This window comes from Microcaecilia unicolor, unplaced genomic scaffold (genome assembly GCF_901765095.1).
Source record: "Microcaecilia unicolor unplaced genomic scaffold, aMicUni1.1, whole genome shotgun sequence".
Taxonomy (NCBI): domain Eukaryota; kingdom Metazoa; phylum Chordata; class Amphibia; order Gymnophiona; family Siphonopidae; genus Microcaecilia; species Microcaecilia unicolor.
In genome coordinates this window covers 34,443-51,483 of record NW_021963172.1, presented here as the reverse complement: position 1 = coordinate 51,483, position 17,041 = coordinate 34,443, and the positions used below count along the sequence as shown (strand labels likewise).

The following is a 17,041-nucleotide window of genomic DNA, read 5'->3' as shown; positions in this document are numbered from 1 at the left end:
TCCTATCTGGATTGTTAGTAAGGCCACCCGTCTTCCCTTTTAATGCTGATATAGTTCTATTCCCTGTGCGTTTTTGAACCACCCGGGCCAGCATGCCACCCGCCCTGTTTCCAAACCTGTGGAACCTATATTTTTGGAAAATCCTATTTTTTAACATTTTTTCATGCAATAAGGAGTTCACGGCAGCCTGAACAGACAGGAAGGCTTCCTTGGTAGCTGCGGTTTTCTGCTCCATATAACGGTGTCTGGCCTTCTGCAGTTGTCTGCTCAGGTGCAGAAGGCTAGCAGCAGTCTTTTCCCTTTTATTGGCTACATACGCTATCAGATCGCCTCGGAGTACCACCTTACCAGTACACCAAAACAATTGAGGGTTAGATCTGTGCTCTCCATTGATCAATTCAAAGTCTTCCCACTTTTTAACCAAACATTTATGAAAAGATTTGTCTTTTACTAGATGATTGGGGAATCTCCACCGTCTAGCCGGTTGGAAGCTACCTGGAGCCTCCAATTCCAACCAGACGGGACTGTGGTCAGATATCAATATTTCTTCAATTTTGGCGTCTCTAACGCAATGGAACAAAGCTGTTGACATGAATATATAATCTATTCTTTCCCAAGTCCCATGTGCCCTTGACCGGTGTGTATAATCTCTGGAATCGGGATGCAAATTCCGCCACACGTCTGCCACAGAGAGAGAGTTGCTATTCTTTTAACATCTTAGACCACCTTCGTTCTTCCATCTCTCTACATCCCTCCCCGAAATAGTCAATCGTGGGGTCCATCAACACATTCATCAACACATTCATATCCCCTGATATAATCAAATGTTTATCCTCATAGGGCAGTAATTGTCTTAAAAGTCTAGGAAAGAAGGAACTTTCAGGCGGAGTGGGGGCATAAACGTTCAACAAGTATAGTTCCCTTCCCTGCAACCACAATTTAATCAGAAGGAATTGCCCATTTGGATCTTGCAATAACGTTTCTACCTTGCAAGCCAGTTGCCTGTGAATGCAGATTGCTTCTCCCCCTCTTCGCCCGTCTGAAGATGCATGGATCACCTGTCCGACCCAACCTTGCCTTAGCTTGTCATGTTCTGCAGGTGTCAGTTTCATTTCCTGCAGACATGCAATGTCAGTTTTAAGGTATTTTAAATGCGCTAATATCTTTTTCCTTTTAATGGGAGACGTGATGCCTCCCACATTCCAGGTAACTAATTTACAATGCGTTAGCGTGTGGGTGCATGAACTCAATATTAGTACTCCTGAAAACCACAGCCCCTGGGTCCCAGCCCTTCCCCAGAAGCTGTACACATCGCACATTCCTTCTCACCCCAGTGCCCAGAGGCATACAACACCTGCGTGTTTCTGTCTGTGAAGACCTTCCGCAGAGACCCATCCCATATATATCAAAGACCCTCCCTCCCCAAACGCTGATTCTTTTCCATTCCCCCTCTTCCCCTACCCATGACCCTTCCCATGCCCAAACCCCGCTCCCTCCTCTCCCTGCCCTAGACTTCTCTTCTTCTGGCTAGCGTGTTACCGCTGTGTGGGTCCACTTCCCCTCTAGCCCCTGTCCGCCACGAGAATGCTCCCCTTCCCCCTGGGTGTTATTGTCAGTACTATTGAGCTACCCGGTGAGACAACCCTGTAACTACCACTGGAGCTGCTAAACACATGTAACATATTGTCTCTTAATCAACATTTGCATCAACAAGATCAACACAGAAATTAACTTAACTCGCTCACCCCGCAGCCACTTCCGTGTGAAGTTGCACAGGGCGCAAAGTCCAATACTCCTTCAAGTGTCTACAAGATATGCATTCACGGTGGTGCTTCAGTTGCCGCCTGTAGTTCAGAATCTATGAACTGTTGGGCCTCCGGGACCGAATGAAAGGAACGCCATCTGTTTTCATGTTGGATCTTCAAAACGGCCGGATAAATCAGCATGAATCGCATTTTCTTGTCAACCAATGTTGTGCAGAGTGGATGGAACCGCCGTCTTTGCTCTTGTACACCAGCTGAATAATCTTGAAAGATTTTTATCTGGGCCCCATCGTACCTTTAAGTATCTCTTTTCTGTCGAAAGCCCCTCATAATTTCCTCTTTATGCAGGTAATTATGAACTTTGATTATCACCAATCTGGGTCTTTGTTGTCCCTGCTGCCAACGTCCAAGTCTGTGAGCCCTTTCTATGCACAGTTCTCCATAGCTGTCTGACAGGGCCAGTTCTTTTTTGAGCCACTGTTCTAGCCGGTGCCCCAGCGTTTTCTCTGGGATTGTTTCCGGCAGGCCAGCAATTCGCAAGTTACATCTCCGAGCTCTATTCTCCATATCTTCAATCTTATCTTGCTGTGCCTTGAGTTGTTCCATCCTACGGGTGGCATCTTGTACACTTTGCGCCCTTGTGTCCTCTAAGGTTGAAATTCTGTTTTCCACTTCTCCTATTCGTTTCACCGAATCCGCCATAGTGGCTTCCAAGTTACTCATTTGGCGTTCTAATAAATCAAATCTTGGGTTAAGCGCGGCACTTACCGCCATAGTGAGCTGCGCCAGTTGTTTGTCAGAGAACTCACTGAGCTTATCGTGCTTCCCTTCTGCCATCTTGGCGCTTGGGGGTGAGGAGGAGTGCTTTCCCTTATCGTACTTGATGCCGCTTCGAGTTGTCCCAGCTGACTTAGGTCTCAGAAATTGCTCCATGCAGTGTATAGTAAATTCTTCTCACCAGCACGAGGCGTCAGATCGTGTGGTGTGAATACCTTCACCTTAAGGTGACGTACTTGTAATGTATCGCGTTGCAAATGGTAGCTACCACAGCACTGTATCAAAGTTGCGTGCCCTCTCCAGAATTTGTGCCAAATTTGACTACTCAAGCTGTGTAATTATTAGTCCTCGCTGCGGTGGGGGCAATATTTCAATTCTTCCCACTAGGCATCCACCATTCAATTTATCGTTGGGGTAGACTGTGTCTGTTAGCACTCCAGGGTATTCTGTTGATCACTTTGTGCAGCACCAGTCGTTCTTTGCTATTGCGGGCCTGCACTCGCCTCTCCCCCGATGTAAAGTTAATGCAGGGCTACCTGGTTTCTCAGATGCCTGTGCACCGCTTGTTCTTTGGGGTAGAGGAAGAGGGAAGAAGATAAACCCACCCGTTCCTACTGTGGTGTTTTCGCTAACTCCCCCGACTCCAGAGCCCGAGAATCACTCCCAGCTTGTCGCTCACCTGTGCCTGTGCGCCGCCAACCTCCTTCCCGTGTTTCAGGTTGCCATCTTGGTCGCGTCTCGTGTGGCGCAGTCCGCGCCTGTATCAGAGCTGCAATGCACTTCGGAAGACCTCCGGAGGTACCCTCTCTGTAAGGGAAGCCTTAGTTGCCGGCGGCTTGTAACAGGAGGGGTCTAGCTGGTGGGGGGACGGAGGGTTCCACATGCGATGCGACAGAGCTCTCTAGACGGCGGCCATCTTCCCGCCTGGCTCCACCGGAAGTCCTCGGACTGCTGCTTTTTAATATATTTATAAATGATTTAGAGCTGGGAGTAACTAGCGTGGTAATTAAATTTGCTGATGACACAAAGTTATTCAAAGTCGTTAACTCGCGACAGGATTGTGAAAAATTTCAGAAGGACCTTACGAGACTGGGAGACTTGGCGGCTAAATGGCAGATAACATTTAATGTGAGCAAGTTCAAGGTGATGCATGTGGGAAAAAAGAACTCGAATTATAGCTACGTCATGCAAGGTTCCACGTTAGGAGTTACGGACCAAGAAAGGGATCTGGGAGTCGTCGTCGATAATACACTGAAACCTTCTGCTCAGTGTGCTGCTGCGGCTCGGAAAGCGAATAGAATGTTGGGTATTATTAGGAAAGGAATGGAAAACAGGTGTGAGGATGTTATAATGCCGTTATATCGGTCCATGGTGCGACCGCACCTTGAATATTGTGTTCAATTTTGGTCACCGCATCTCAAGAAAGATATAGTGAAATTGCAAAAGGTGCAGCAAAGGGCGACTAAAATGATAGCGGGGATGGGACGACTTCCCTATGAAGAAAGACTAAGGAGGCTAGGGCTTTTCAGCTTGGAGAAGAGATGGCTGAGGGGAGACATGATAGAGGTATATAAAATAATGAGTGGAGTGGAACAGGTGGATGTGAAGCGTCTATTCACGCTTTCCAAAAATACTAGGACTAGGGGGCATGCGATGAAACTACAGTGTAGTAAATTTAAAACAAATCGGAGAAAATTTTTCTTTACCCAACATGTAATTAAGCTCTGGAATTCGTTTCCGGAGAACGTGGTGAAGGCGGTTAGCTTGGTAGAGTTTCCTAAAGGACAAGTCCATAAACTGCTACTAAATGGACTTGGGAAAAAGCCACAATTCCAGGAATAACATGTATAGAATGTTTGTACGTTTGGGAAGCTTGCCAGGTGCCCTTGGCCTGGATTGGCCGCTGTCGTGGACAGGATGCTGGGCTCGATGGACCCTTGGCCTTTTCCCAGTGTGGCATTACTTATGTACTTATGTACTTATAAATCGCCAAGGAGGCACTCAGTGCATAGCACTAGCAGTGCAGGCCACGCAGATTTGCCACTGGGCCGAGCTTCATCTGCAGTTTCTGTCAGCAGCTCATATTGCAGGTCAGAGCAACGTGCAAGCCGATTATCTGAGCAGGAATCAAATCGACCCAGCGGAGTGGGAACTTGCAGATGAAGTATTCCTGCAGATATGTGCCAAATGGGGAAAGCCCGTAATGGATCTTATGGCGTCAAGCACAAATGCCAAAGTCCCGTGCTTCTGCAGCAGACGGAGAGATCCTCGCTCGGCAGGGTTGGATGCCTTGGCTCAACCCTGGCCTCAGGGCCTCCTGTATGTGTTCCCTCCATAGCCCTTGATAGGGTGAGTGCTCCTGCGGATTCAGCTACACCAAGGAAAGGTGGTTGTCATTGACCCCGATTGGCCCAGGAGGCTGTGGTATGCGGACCTCCGGCGGATGCTGGTAGAGGCTCCCCTGCCGTTACCTCTGGTACCGAACCTGTTGTCACAGGGCCCGGTGACCATGGATGACGCCTGCTGCTTTGGTCTTACGGCATGGCTATTGAGAGGGCGCAATTGAGAGACAAGGGATATTCCAGTAAAGTCATTTCCACTCTCCTTCAGGCCCGCAAGCGTTCCACTTCCGTGGCTTATGCCAGGATTTGGCGCCAATTTGAGGCTTGGTGTGCTTCTAAAGCGATCACACCCATGCGGGCTACTGTCTTGCCGATACTTTTTGCAGGATGGTGTACAAAAAGGCTTGGCCTATAATTCCCTGCGTGTTCAAGTGGCAGCCTTAGCATGTTTTCAAGAGAAGGTCGCTGGCCTCTCTCTGGCTGCTTGCCCGGATGTGACACGGTTTCTTAGAGGGGTGCTTCGGCTCTGTCCTCCCGTGCAGGCCCCGTGTCCGGCCTGGAACCTGGGGTTAGTTTTAAAGGCCCTTCAGTGTTCGCCCTTCGAGCCGCTTAGGCGAGCTTCGGAGAAGGATGTGACCTTAAAGACGGTCTTTTTGGTGGCCGTGACATCGGAGAGACGGGTATCTGAGCTCCAGGCGCTGTCCTGTCGAGACCCATTTCTGCAATTCTCAGAGTCCGGAGTAATGGTTCGTACGGTGCCTTTCTTCATGCCTAAGGTGGTTTCAGCGTTTCACCTAATCCAACTTATTTTCCTGCCCTCCTTTTCTAAAGAGGAGTTTTCAGAAGCCTATGGGCAGTTGCACCTTCTGGATGTGCGAAGGGCTCTGTTGCAATATCTGCGCATGTCAAATGTCTTCAGGACCTCTGACCACCTTTTTGTTCTTTTGTCAGGTCCGCGCAGAGGGTCTCCAGCTTCTAAGGCCACTATAGCCTGTTGGCTCAAAGAAGCTATCTTTTCAGCATATCTATCTGGCCGGCCTCCGCCTAAAGCCTTTAAGGCACATTCCACAAGAGCGATTTCCTCTTCTTGGGCTGAAACTGGAGCACTCTCTCTTCAAGAGATATGTAGTGCAGCTACTTGGGCTTCTCAGCTCTCTTTTGCCCGACATTACAGGCTGGATGTGGCTGCCAGGAGAGACACGCATTTTGGAGCACAAGTGCTAGCGCGTGGTGTGGCTTGTTCCCACCCTATCTAGGGATTGCTTTGTTACATCCCACTCGTAATGGATTCATCTGCTTGATGACAAGGAAGGGAAAATTAGATTCTTACCTTGGTAATTTTCTTTCCTTTAGTCATAGCAGATGAACCAAAAACACACAAGGGCAAACGGTCTGCAAGCTCCAAGATGGAAAACAAACGAAGCAGATCGCAAAAATAAAACAGTAATTTATTATTAAAACCTGAAGTTATATATACATAAATAGCCCGACACAGGCCGTGTTTCGCCCGACAGGGCTGCTTCAGGGGCTACAAAAGAAATAATATGAAATAATATAAAACACTTGAAACAAACCACATATATTGTTTAAATATAAAATAATATCAAATAACAACATATAAAAAATAATAAAATAATATATATCATCAATGACTACATTTTTATATGTAGTCATTGATGATATATATTATTTTATTATTTTTTTATATGTTGTTATTTGATATTATTTTATATTTAAACAATATATGTGGTTTGTTTCAAGTGTTTTATATTATTTCATATTATTTCTTTTGTAGCCCCTGAAGCAGTCCTGTCGGGCGAAACACGGCCTGTGTCGGGCTATTTATGTATATATAACTTCAGGTTTTAATAATAAATTACTGTTTTATTTTTGCGATCTGCTTCGTTTGTTTTCCGTCATAGCAGATGAATCCATGAGCCCTCCCTCAGTGGTTCATTATGTGATTCATGTTACTTTTATGTTCAGTTTTTTCTGTAGATATGTTCCCTAATTGGGAGAAGTTGGAAAACAGTCTTCAGGATTTCTGTTCAGTTACAGGAGGATGAGTTAATTCCCTCCTTTGAATTATAGCTCCAGTTTTGGGGCGTTCATCCGCTGTGAGGAAAGTTCATGTTATTATGCTTTGCGGTGTTACACTGCTTTGGAAGCTTCAAATACTGAAGAGGCAGATGGAGCTAGCTGGCCATGAGGCACTATGAGTTTTCAGTGCTTTTTATCTCCCCCTGCTGGTTGATGGACACAACCCACTCGTAATGGATTCATCTGCTATGACTAAAGGAAAGAAAATTACCAAGGTAAGAACCTAATTTTCCCTTAATACCTGCATTAGAAATGCTGAAAAGATATTTCAGTGAAATATTGGGAATTCCAGCTGAGGGTTTTCCACCCATAGTCAGAGCCAAATATATCACGGGTTTTTGAAAACTTCATCTGTGAATCCTCAACCTGGATTAAATCTGACTGAATTTCTGGAGAGCTCTTTGGAAGTTATAACTGAACGAACAACTCTTCTAGTAACATTTGCTTTAGAGCCAGACAGAAATAATATACTCCGTTTGTACTTTTGCCACACGAATGCACTTTTTTGGGGATCCAAGGTTCAGGTCTTTCCAGACTTAGCTAGAGACATGCAGAAAAGAAGAAGAGAATTCTTGGCTTTAAAACCAAAGTCCTCACTTTAGGTGGATCTTTTGTATTGAAATTTGCGTGCAGATGTTTGGTGTCTCTAAACTTAACTAATTATGTGTTCTTTGACCTAAAGACATTGCACGAATTTATAATTTCTAAAGAAGGTGAAAGAGATGTCTCTCTGAATGTTCCCACTTGTTAATTATATGCTGTTAAACTGGCTGTTGGGCTCATTTTCGAAAGAGAAGGACGTCCATCTTCGACACAAATCGGAAGATGGACGTCTTCACAGAAATGTTCAAATTGGTATAATCAAAAGCCAATTTTGGACGTCCCCAACTGCACTCCGTCGCAGGGATGGCCAAAGTTCAAGGGGGCGTGTCGGAGGTGTAGCGACGGCAGGACTTGGGCATGCCTAACACTTGGATGTCCTTGACCCATAATTAAAAAAAACAAGGATGTCCCTGACGAGCACTTGGACGTTTCACCTGGACCTGTTTTTCTTACTACTAAGGCACAAGAAGGTGCCCCAAATGACCAGATGACCACCAGAGAGAATCGGAAAAGACTAACCCCATCCCACCCTCAAAAAACATCTTTCAAAATATTTTGTGCCAGCCTTTATGCCAGCCTCAGATGTCATACTCAGGTCCATGACAGCAGTATGCAGGTCCCTGGAGCAGTTTTAGTGGGTGAGTGCACTTCAGGCAGGTGGACCTAGCCCCATCCCCCCCTACCTGTTACGTTTGTGGAGGAAACAGCGAGCCCTCCAAAACCCACCACAAACCCACTGTACCCACATGTAGGTGCCCCCCTTCACTCATAAGGGCTATGGTAGTGGTGTACAGTTGTGGGTAGTGGGTTTTGGGGGGGGAGTTTGGGGGACTCAGCACACAAGGTAAGGAAGGAGCTATGTATCCGGGATCAATTTATGAAGTCCACTGCAGTGCCCCCTAGGTTGCCTGGTTGGTGTCCTGGCATGTGAGAGGGGCCAGTGCACTACAAATGCTGGCTCCTCCCATGACCAAATGGCTTGCATTTGGTCGTTTCTGAGATGGACGTCCTTGGTTTCGATTATCTCCGAAAATCAGAAACGTCCATATCTAGGGACGACCAAATTTAAGGATTTGGATGTCCCTAACGGTATTTTCGAAATGAAAGATGGATGTCCATCTTGTTTTGAAAATACGGGTTTCCCCAACCCTGGATCGGGACGTTTTGCGAGGACGTCCAAATTGAAACTTGGACATCCCTTTCAAGAATGCCCCTCCACTTGTGTATCTTGCTCTTTCTTGCTCCAAATTGATTTAGAAGTGCCTATTTTTCTTTTTTATTTCCTTGTATCTTGGTCTAAAGTATTGTGGACTAAGTTTAAGTGTTATTTCCTACCTTAAGTTTAAGGTTGAAATTTATTTTGACTTTATTGCTGATATTTCTCATGCATTTATAGTTATATGAATGTAATATTGAAACTTACAAATAAAAAAAATAATAATAAAAAATCCGTACATGCTGGGTTCAGTCGTAGTAAAGCTAATAAAAACTGCCAAGATATGCGCATGGAAGTTAACAAAATATGTTGCCTCCTTATGGATGGTAGATTATCGCGGGGGACAAGCAAAAGATAGTGAGTATGTAATGGAGAAAAGAGCTCTCTCTCCACCGCTCAAGGAGTAAATTTTTCTGATCTCAGCACCCAGTCAGCAAGATGGCGTAACAAAAACGTCAAATTGTACAGGTGCAAGTTGGGCAAACCCAACCCTCCCTACTTCCCATAAAGACAGTCTAATTTATGTTTGGGTTTCTTACCTCCCCCCCCCAACAAAATTGTGTAGTCTTCGAATGACCGTGTGATCCCGCTGCAGTATATGAATTGGGAGTTGTCGGAGTGCATATAGCCAGCAGGGAAACAGTACCATGTGATATAAGCTAATTCTACCACATAAAGAAATTGGTATGGTGTTAAAGATAGTCAACTATTGTTTTGTATATTGGAGTAAGGTATCGATATTGCTTCTATATAGGTGTTGAGGATTAGCAGTGAGTATAATACCTAAGTACCAAAAATTATCCAATGCCCATTTCAAGGGAAATTCTCCCACCCACTGTTGTCGAAGTCCAGGAGAAGTTGGCAATCCCTCAGATTTCTGCATATTAAAGCAAAAGCCTGAGAATGACCTATATTTGGCAAAGCTTTCCAACAACACAGGTAAAGACTGAGCAGGAGAGAACAATTGCACCAACAAATCATTGTCAAAGGCCAATATCTTGAATTCAGAGGTACCCAATTTTATACCCATGATCTCTGGATTACTAAGAATTCCCCAAATCAAAGGATCCAATGTCAATGCAAATGATAGCGTACACTCCTGCTGGGTTCCACTAAGAACCGCAAATGAATCCGAGAGGTTCCTATTAGCAGAGACCCTAGCTGTGGGTGCATGATACAAGGCCCTAACTGCTTGCTCAAATAGGCCCTCAATGCCATAGACACATAATACTGCAAATAGAAACCCCCAATTAACCCTATCAAATACCTTCTCTGCATCAAAGCTGATAAGCAATGTTGAATGCCCAGTGTGCTAAATATTTTCCAAGGTAGCTAAAATATTTTTAACAGCTTGTCTACCATGCATAAAACCCACTTGGGGATCCACTATAATGGAAAGAAGCACCCGGGCAAGATGATTAGATAATATGGTAGCCAGTAATTTTGCTTTATAACTAATCAGCAAGATAGGTCTATTGATTCTGGGTGTATGGGATCCTTTCCTAGTTTTGGAAAAACAATTATCTCCACAATTCGCAGGGAGGAAGGTAACATCTGGTCTTCTATTACAGTATTAAACAGGGCTGCTAGAGGTTGTTGAATATCTGCCAATAAGAGCTTACAAAGTTCAGCACTGTATCCATCAGGACCCGCTGCCTTATAAAGTGCACTTCTCCCCACCACCCAATGAATTTCATCTGGCTCAATAGGTCTATTTAGCCCATCTGATTGTAGATCTGAAAGCCGAGGTAACTTCATACTCCCTAGATATGTGTCAGGATCTAGTGTGTGAGTTGGATATGGAGTATACAACTGTTCATGGTAAGTCTTAAAAATCTGTGCCATCAGAATGCACCATGTTCCCAGAAGGATGATGTATTCTAAGAACTCTTTAGCAACCTCTCTTCTGGTGCACTAGGCGAGCCAACAACCGGGCCACTGTTATTGCCATGTTTATAAAGTTGGTATTGGTAGTAAAAAGCCGATTTCATGGCACACTGGTGCAGTAATTCATTAAGTGCTATCTGAGTGGCTAGTAATTGTTCTTTGTGCTGCGATGTGGGAAATGTTCCATGCAATTGATGATAGTGAACCAACTGGCGCTTCAGTCTCAGAATTTCACCATCCTTTTCTTTGCACTACTATAGGTGATGATATCTCCCCGCAAAACAGCCTTGGCTGTCTCCCTGTAGAAGACTGGGTCAGCACTATGTTGATGATTGAACAATTTGTAGTCAGCCCATTTTCTCCGTAAATAATCCAAAAAGGCCTACATGATGCGTAGGGTTGGATCTCACCTCTACCAAATCAACCCATATGGGCACATGATCCGAGATCGCTGTGGGATCAATAGTAGCATCCATGATGGTGGAGATCAAGGCCCCATCTACCAAAATTTAATCAATCCTGGATTGGGTCTGATGTGCCCTAGAAAGATGTGTGTAATCTCTAGCATCCGGTTGTAGAAGTCACCAAACATCCACCACCCCCAAAGCCTCACAAAGTAGTGGGAACCCTTTAGTCACATTAATATATGGTCCCTATGAGGGTTATATGGTTTATCCAGGTCAGGGTTGGCCACCACATTAAAATCCCCCCAATAATGGTCATATATTGGGTTAAAGGGTATATCAGATTAATAATATTATGAATTTTCTTTTTACTGTAAACATTAGGGGTGTATATATTACATAACAAAAATGGAATCCTGTCTATCAAAACATGAGCTATAACATAACGACCCTCTGGGTAAAAATGAACCAACTGTTTCTAAACATGCAAATTCTTATGAAACAAAATGATGACTGCCGTGTTCTTCCCTTCTGCATTAGCTTAAATATAATCCCTGACCCACCAAGTGTTTAATTTCTGACGTTCAGCTGGTGTCAGGAACGTTTCTTGTAACATAGCTATGGAGGCACCTTTGCAGTGCAAACTATGCAAAATCTTTTCCCACTTAATAAAAGATGTGATATGACCCCACATTCCAAGAATAAAGCTTCAACCCCATTATGTAACAGCACAATAGCAAATGAAGCATAGCACACAATATTCAAATTGACTCCAGAAATGCTGTCTCAGCCCCTAACATTCCCGACAAAAACCTCCTTTCTAGACAAACAGAACCAAACCCCAGCTCCCAAGAAGAAAACCTAGGTAATAACAAGAAGTCATCCCAACTACCCTCCTTCCCTTCCCCTGATAACCACCCTCTCCCAGAAACCTAAAAAGCCATTCTACCAGAACCCCACCCCCAATAGATAAAACCCCCAGATCCCCAAAACGCTCAAAACCCATCTCACAATGGGCATAGTCATATAACATTGCCCAATTTCCCCCTCAAGTAATCACATACCACCAGAAAATGAACAATTATTCCCACTCCCAATTCTATAAAATCCACCCCCTCCTCATCTCTAAGTGAAGCGCAGAGAATCTCTAAGAATGTCCACATTACAGATACTCCAGTAGATTACTGCTTGTAGGAAAAGAGACAGAAACCTCAATAGAACAGTGTACTCGGCTCCCTAAGAAACCCAATTCAATGCAGAAGTTTGATGAGTCCCCACAGAATGCTCGAGTCTCTATCAAGTTCAGTGCATAATATCAGCCTTGATAGTATAACATAAGTCTAAATGAAGGTGCAGTTTATACGCACATGGTAAATCCAAACTCCCTGTGTATAATAACGATGGATAACAAAAGGCAACAGCTGGTAGCCATGATCTGAGCACTGTGATGCCAAAGTCAACAGTCACCAGTATCCACAGCAATGCAGCAGAGAAATCAGCAAACCCCCACATGAACTGCCTCCCCATTTATGTGGCCACAGAACGCACATGACCCCCCCTCCCCTAAGGTTTGGGCTGATGATACAGTGGGGGAAATAAGTATTTGATCCCTTGCTGATTTTGTAAGTGTGCCCACTGACAAAGACATGAGCAGCCCATAATTGAAGGGTAGGTTATTGGTAACAGTGAGAGATAGCACATCACAAATTAAATCCGGAAAATCACATTGTGGAAAGTATATGAATTTATTTGCATTCTGCAGAGGGAAATAAGTATTTGATCCCCCACCAACCAGTAAGAGATCTGGCCCCTACAGACCAGGTAGATGCTCCAAATCAACTCGTTACCTGCATGACAGACAGCTGTCGGCAATGGTCACCTGTATGAAAGACACCTGTCCACAGACTCAGTGAATCAGTCAGACTCTAACCTCTACAAAATGGCCAAGAGCAAGGAGCTGTCTAAGGATGTCAGGGACAAGATCATACACCTGCACAAGGCTGGAATGGGCTACAAAACCATCAGTAAGACGCTGGGCGAGAAGGAGACAACTGTTGGTGCCATAGTAAGAAAATGGAAGAAGTACAAAATGACTGTCAATCGACAAAGATCTGGGGCTCCACGCAAAATCTCATCTCGTGGGGTATCCTTGATCATGAGGAAGGTTAGAAATCAGCCTACAACTACAAGGGGGGAACTTGTCAATGATCTCAAGGCAGCTGGGACCACTGTCACCACGAAAACCATTGGTAACACATTACGACATAACGGATTGCAATCCTGCAGTGCCCGCAAGGTCCCCCTGCTCCGGAAGGCACATGTGACGGCCCGTCTGAAGTTTGCCAGTGAACACCTGGATGATGCCGAGAGTGATTGGGAGAAGGTGCTGTGGTCAGATGAGACAAAAATTGAGCTCTTTGGCATGAACTCAACTCGCCATGTTTGGAGGAAGAAAAATGCTGCCTATGACCCAAAGAACACCGTCCCCACTGTCAAGCATGGAGGTGGAAATGTTATGTTTTGGGGGTGTTTCTCTGCTAAGGGCACAGGACTACTTCACCGCATCAATGGGAGAATGGATGGGGCCATGTACCGTACAATTCTGAGTGACAACCTCCTTCCCTCCGCCAGGGCCTTAAAAATGGGTCGTGGCTGGGTCTTCCAGCACGACAATGACCCAAACATACAGCCAAGGCAACAAAGGAGTGGCTCAGGAAGAAGCACATTAGGGTCATGGAGTGGCCTAGCCAGTCACCAGACCTTAATCCCATTGAAAACTTATGGAGGGAGCTGAAGCTGCGAGTTGCCAAGCGACAGCCCAGAACTCTTAATGATTTAGAGATGATCTGCAAAGAGGAGTGGACCAAAATTCCTCCTGACATGTGTGCAAACCTCATCATCAACTACAGAAGACGTCTGACCGCTGTGCTTGCCAACAAGGGTTTTGCCACCAAGTATTAGGTCTTGTTTGCCAGAGGGATCAAATACTTATTTCCCTCTGCAGAATGCAAATAAATTCATATACTTTCCACAATGTGATTTTCCGGATTTAATTTGTGATGTGCTATCTCTCACTGTTACCAATAACCTACCCTTCAATTATGGGCTGCTCATGTCTTTGTCAGTGGGCACACTTACAAAATCAGCAAGGGATCAAATACTTATTTCCCCCACTGTATCTATTGAAGGCTCATCCAGGTCACAGCCCCAAATTCAAATTTTGTGACTCCAGTTGAGGTTGTGACCCACAGTTTTGATGTCCTTCCTTAGTGATTGGTCCTGTCTTCTTTTGGATTCAAATGACATGAAACAAAACAGCTTACTTGAGGTGCTTTATTTAAGAAATGAAAGTTATACATTAGTATATTATTTTGGTATTGTGTAATATATATGCTGTCTTTTTTTCATAGAAACGGATTTTGAAATCTATAAGCTGGATCTCACAATAAAAAGACTTTCAAATGCAGAAAATACCTTGCCAGATCGAACAGCACTTGCTATAGCTGCTGAAAACATCAAATCACAATTAGAGGATGTTAAAGAACAGTATACTAAGATTGCAGTTCTTTCGCAGAATGGTAAGTTTGACTTATGTTATATTAGAGAAATGACAGATCAATAAAATAAATATTGAGCCAGCAGAATGGTTGATTGGCAATTCTTTGCATTTCCATGTGGTAAATCTGGGTTTAGTAATTGAGCACAGTTTCTTCTTCTCATGATAACTAGGACTAGAGATGTAATGGGGCAAGTAAGTGTTCACAGGCTTTAGGAGGTGGCAAAGAAAGTTTCAGCCAATGCACATGACAGATTTAATTAAAAACAAATTCCAAGCATCCCTTAATAGGTTACCTATGCATGTTACTTCTTATCAATTCCATAAGGAAGCTCTCTTTGGCATGATGCAAGCACTTCAGTAAGCATTAGTTGTGCATTTGAGAGATTGAGATCAAACCCCTATACCCTGGCTTAGGAGTGGAGTTCATTCCTGTCATGGTGTGCACAAAACTAATGCTAAATATATAAAGTGGAGAATATTAAGTACAGGATATGTACAAATATATTTATAATAATTTTCTAAATAATTATGAAGGGAGCATTAGTATTCAGAAATAATGTAAGAAAGGGTCATAGAACCTTACCCAGGGACAAACCCTTTATCAGTGTCCACCACCTCTTCATCTTCCCTCTTCCCCCCTCCCCCACCATGGGTCCAGCACCTCCCCCTCTCCACCCCCTCCCCAATGGCCTTTCAAACGTTTCTGCTTTGGTGGTGGTGGTGTCAGCAGCAGCAGCAGCAGCAGCGATAAGCATATGCTGCCTGTGGCCTGCCCCAAATCCTTCTCTCTGATGTGTCCAGCCTCCACTGACTCAACTTCCTGCTTACTCAGAGGTGGGATACGTCAGAGAGAAGGATTCATGGCTGGCAGCAGGTAGCATGTGTTTATCACTGCTGCTGCCACAGCAGGTAGGTTTAAAAGGCGTGGGAGGGAGGAGAGAGATAGGTGTAGGACCCATGGAGGAGGGGGGGGGCACAGGGGTGATGCTGGATCTTCGAGTGGAGGGACAGAAAGGGAAGAAAGAGAAAGATGCCCCTGCAGAAAGTTTACCAAAAACCAAAACAGTTCACAGAGTGGTGGTAGGGTTGGGGATTCACTGAATCCCCTGAAGGCCCTTACCATATGCCACTGGAATATTACAAGTTACATGCTTATCTCCAGCATTTAGGTGCACATTGGCCTGTGGGGAGGTGAAATTTCGAGGATCTCTGCTGGCTCTCTTACAAAGGCTTTAAGGACTCAGCTGGCGAGTTGGAGCAAACGAGCATCAAGCTTCAACCAGTGGCTTTGGCATACATATCCGATGGCTCAGATGTGGTTGAATTTGCCTATGCTTCCAAGTGACCACACTTTATTTTTATTTTTCCCTTGCATTCCAGCAAGAAAACAGCCAAACGTGTTTCTCCAGAGCCAACGGTTGCTGGGGCTGAGCGGCAGTCTGCGCGTGTTAGTTGTCCTGTCACTGCTGTAGGCTTCCGAGTGGCTCCAGCATCCAGTTCTGTGGCGGAATCCAGAAGACTGCCTCTCCAGACACCATAATACCAGCTCCAAGCTGGTGTTAGGTTTTCTGTGTTAGGAGTGCCCTTCTTAAGTGTGCTGCTTTCCAATCATTGTGGGGAATGCCTAATGACCTAATTTAAATCTAATTTTAATGCTAGTGGTAGTATCGTTTGGCGCACTTGTTGATCACCTCTGTAGAGACCTCTAAGCATTCTGCGGGAGAAAATGTGGGCACTAGTCTGGCCTATAGCACCCACATTTGCTTCTGAGCACTGGGGGTCTCAGGGCTGCAGTTCAAAAGCTTCATCAGCATTCATGTCCCGATGCTCAAAACTCTGGCGCTATACTAAAGAGCACCAGAGAAATACTACTGGAACAGTGCACCAGAACAACTTCCTAATGCTCAACGCTAATGAGATGTGCTCATAGCATTGAGCATCAGGGAGCTGTTCGGGGCAGGATGGTGCCGGATGAATGCGCTTAAAAGTTGTATGTTAAGCATAGATTTTCAGCACATGCTCAGGGTGTGGACTGTTATTAGCCTTTAGTTGTCAGTAGCCCGGTTGGTCTGGTGGACCCAGAACCTTCACCGCCCACCAAACACATAAGGTCCTTGTGGTCTGGTAGACCCCAGACCCCCTTCCAAAAAAAGTCAGTAAAACCTTGGTGGTCCAGTGGGATAGCTGGTCATGACCCTCCCCACCCCAGACAAGCCCCGGTGGTCTAGCGGTGGTCCGTCTAACCCAAGCCCCTCATCCTTGAAGAAGAAGGAAGGACTAGGACTCCTTCCCTCCTCCTGCTAGGCTGTCCTCAAAATGGTAGCACCCTGCCCTGCCCAGTGCATTCTGGGATGCACTGGGTGGGGATTACTGAGTGGTGATAGGTTTCT

General features: G+C 45.0%; 1 protein-coding gene across 1 annotated transcript in view; it reads left to right on the top strand.

Annotated features, from left to right (window-relative positions):
* Positions 1-15,996, top strand: part of LOC115459039 — a 57,730-nt gene extending 41,734 nt beyond the window's left edge. Inside the window, exons 2-3 of the mRNA XM_030188902.1 lie at positions 14,503-14,670; positions 15,881-15,996. Of these exons, the coding sequence (XP_030044762.1) occupies positions 14,503-14,670; positions 15,881-15,996 (284 nt within the window). The remainder of the gene's footprint in view (positions 1-14,502; positions 14,671-15,880) is intronic.
* The last annotated feature ends 1,045 nt before the right edge of the window (positions 15,997-17,041 follow it).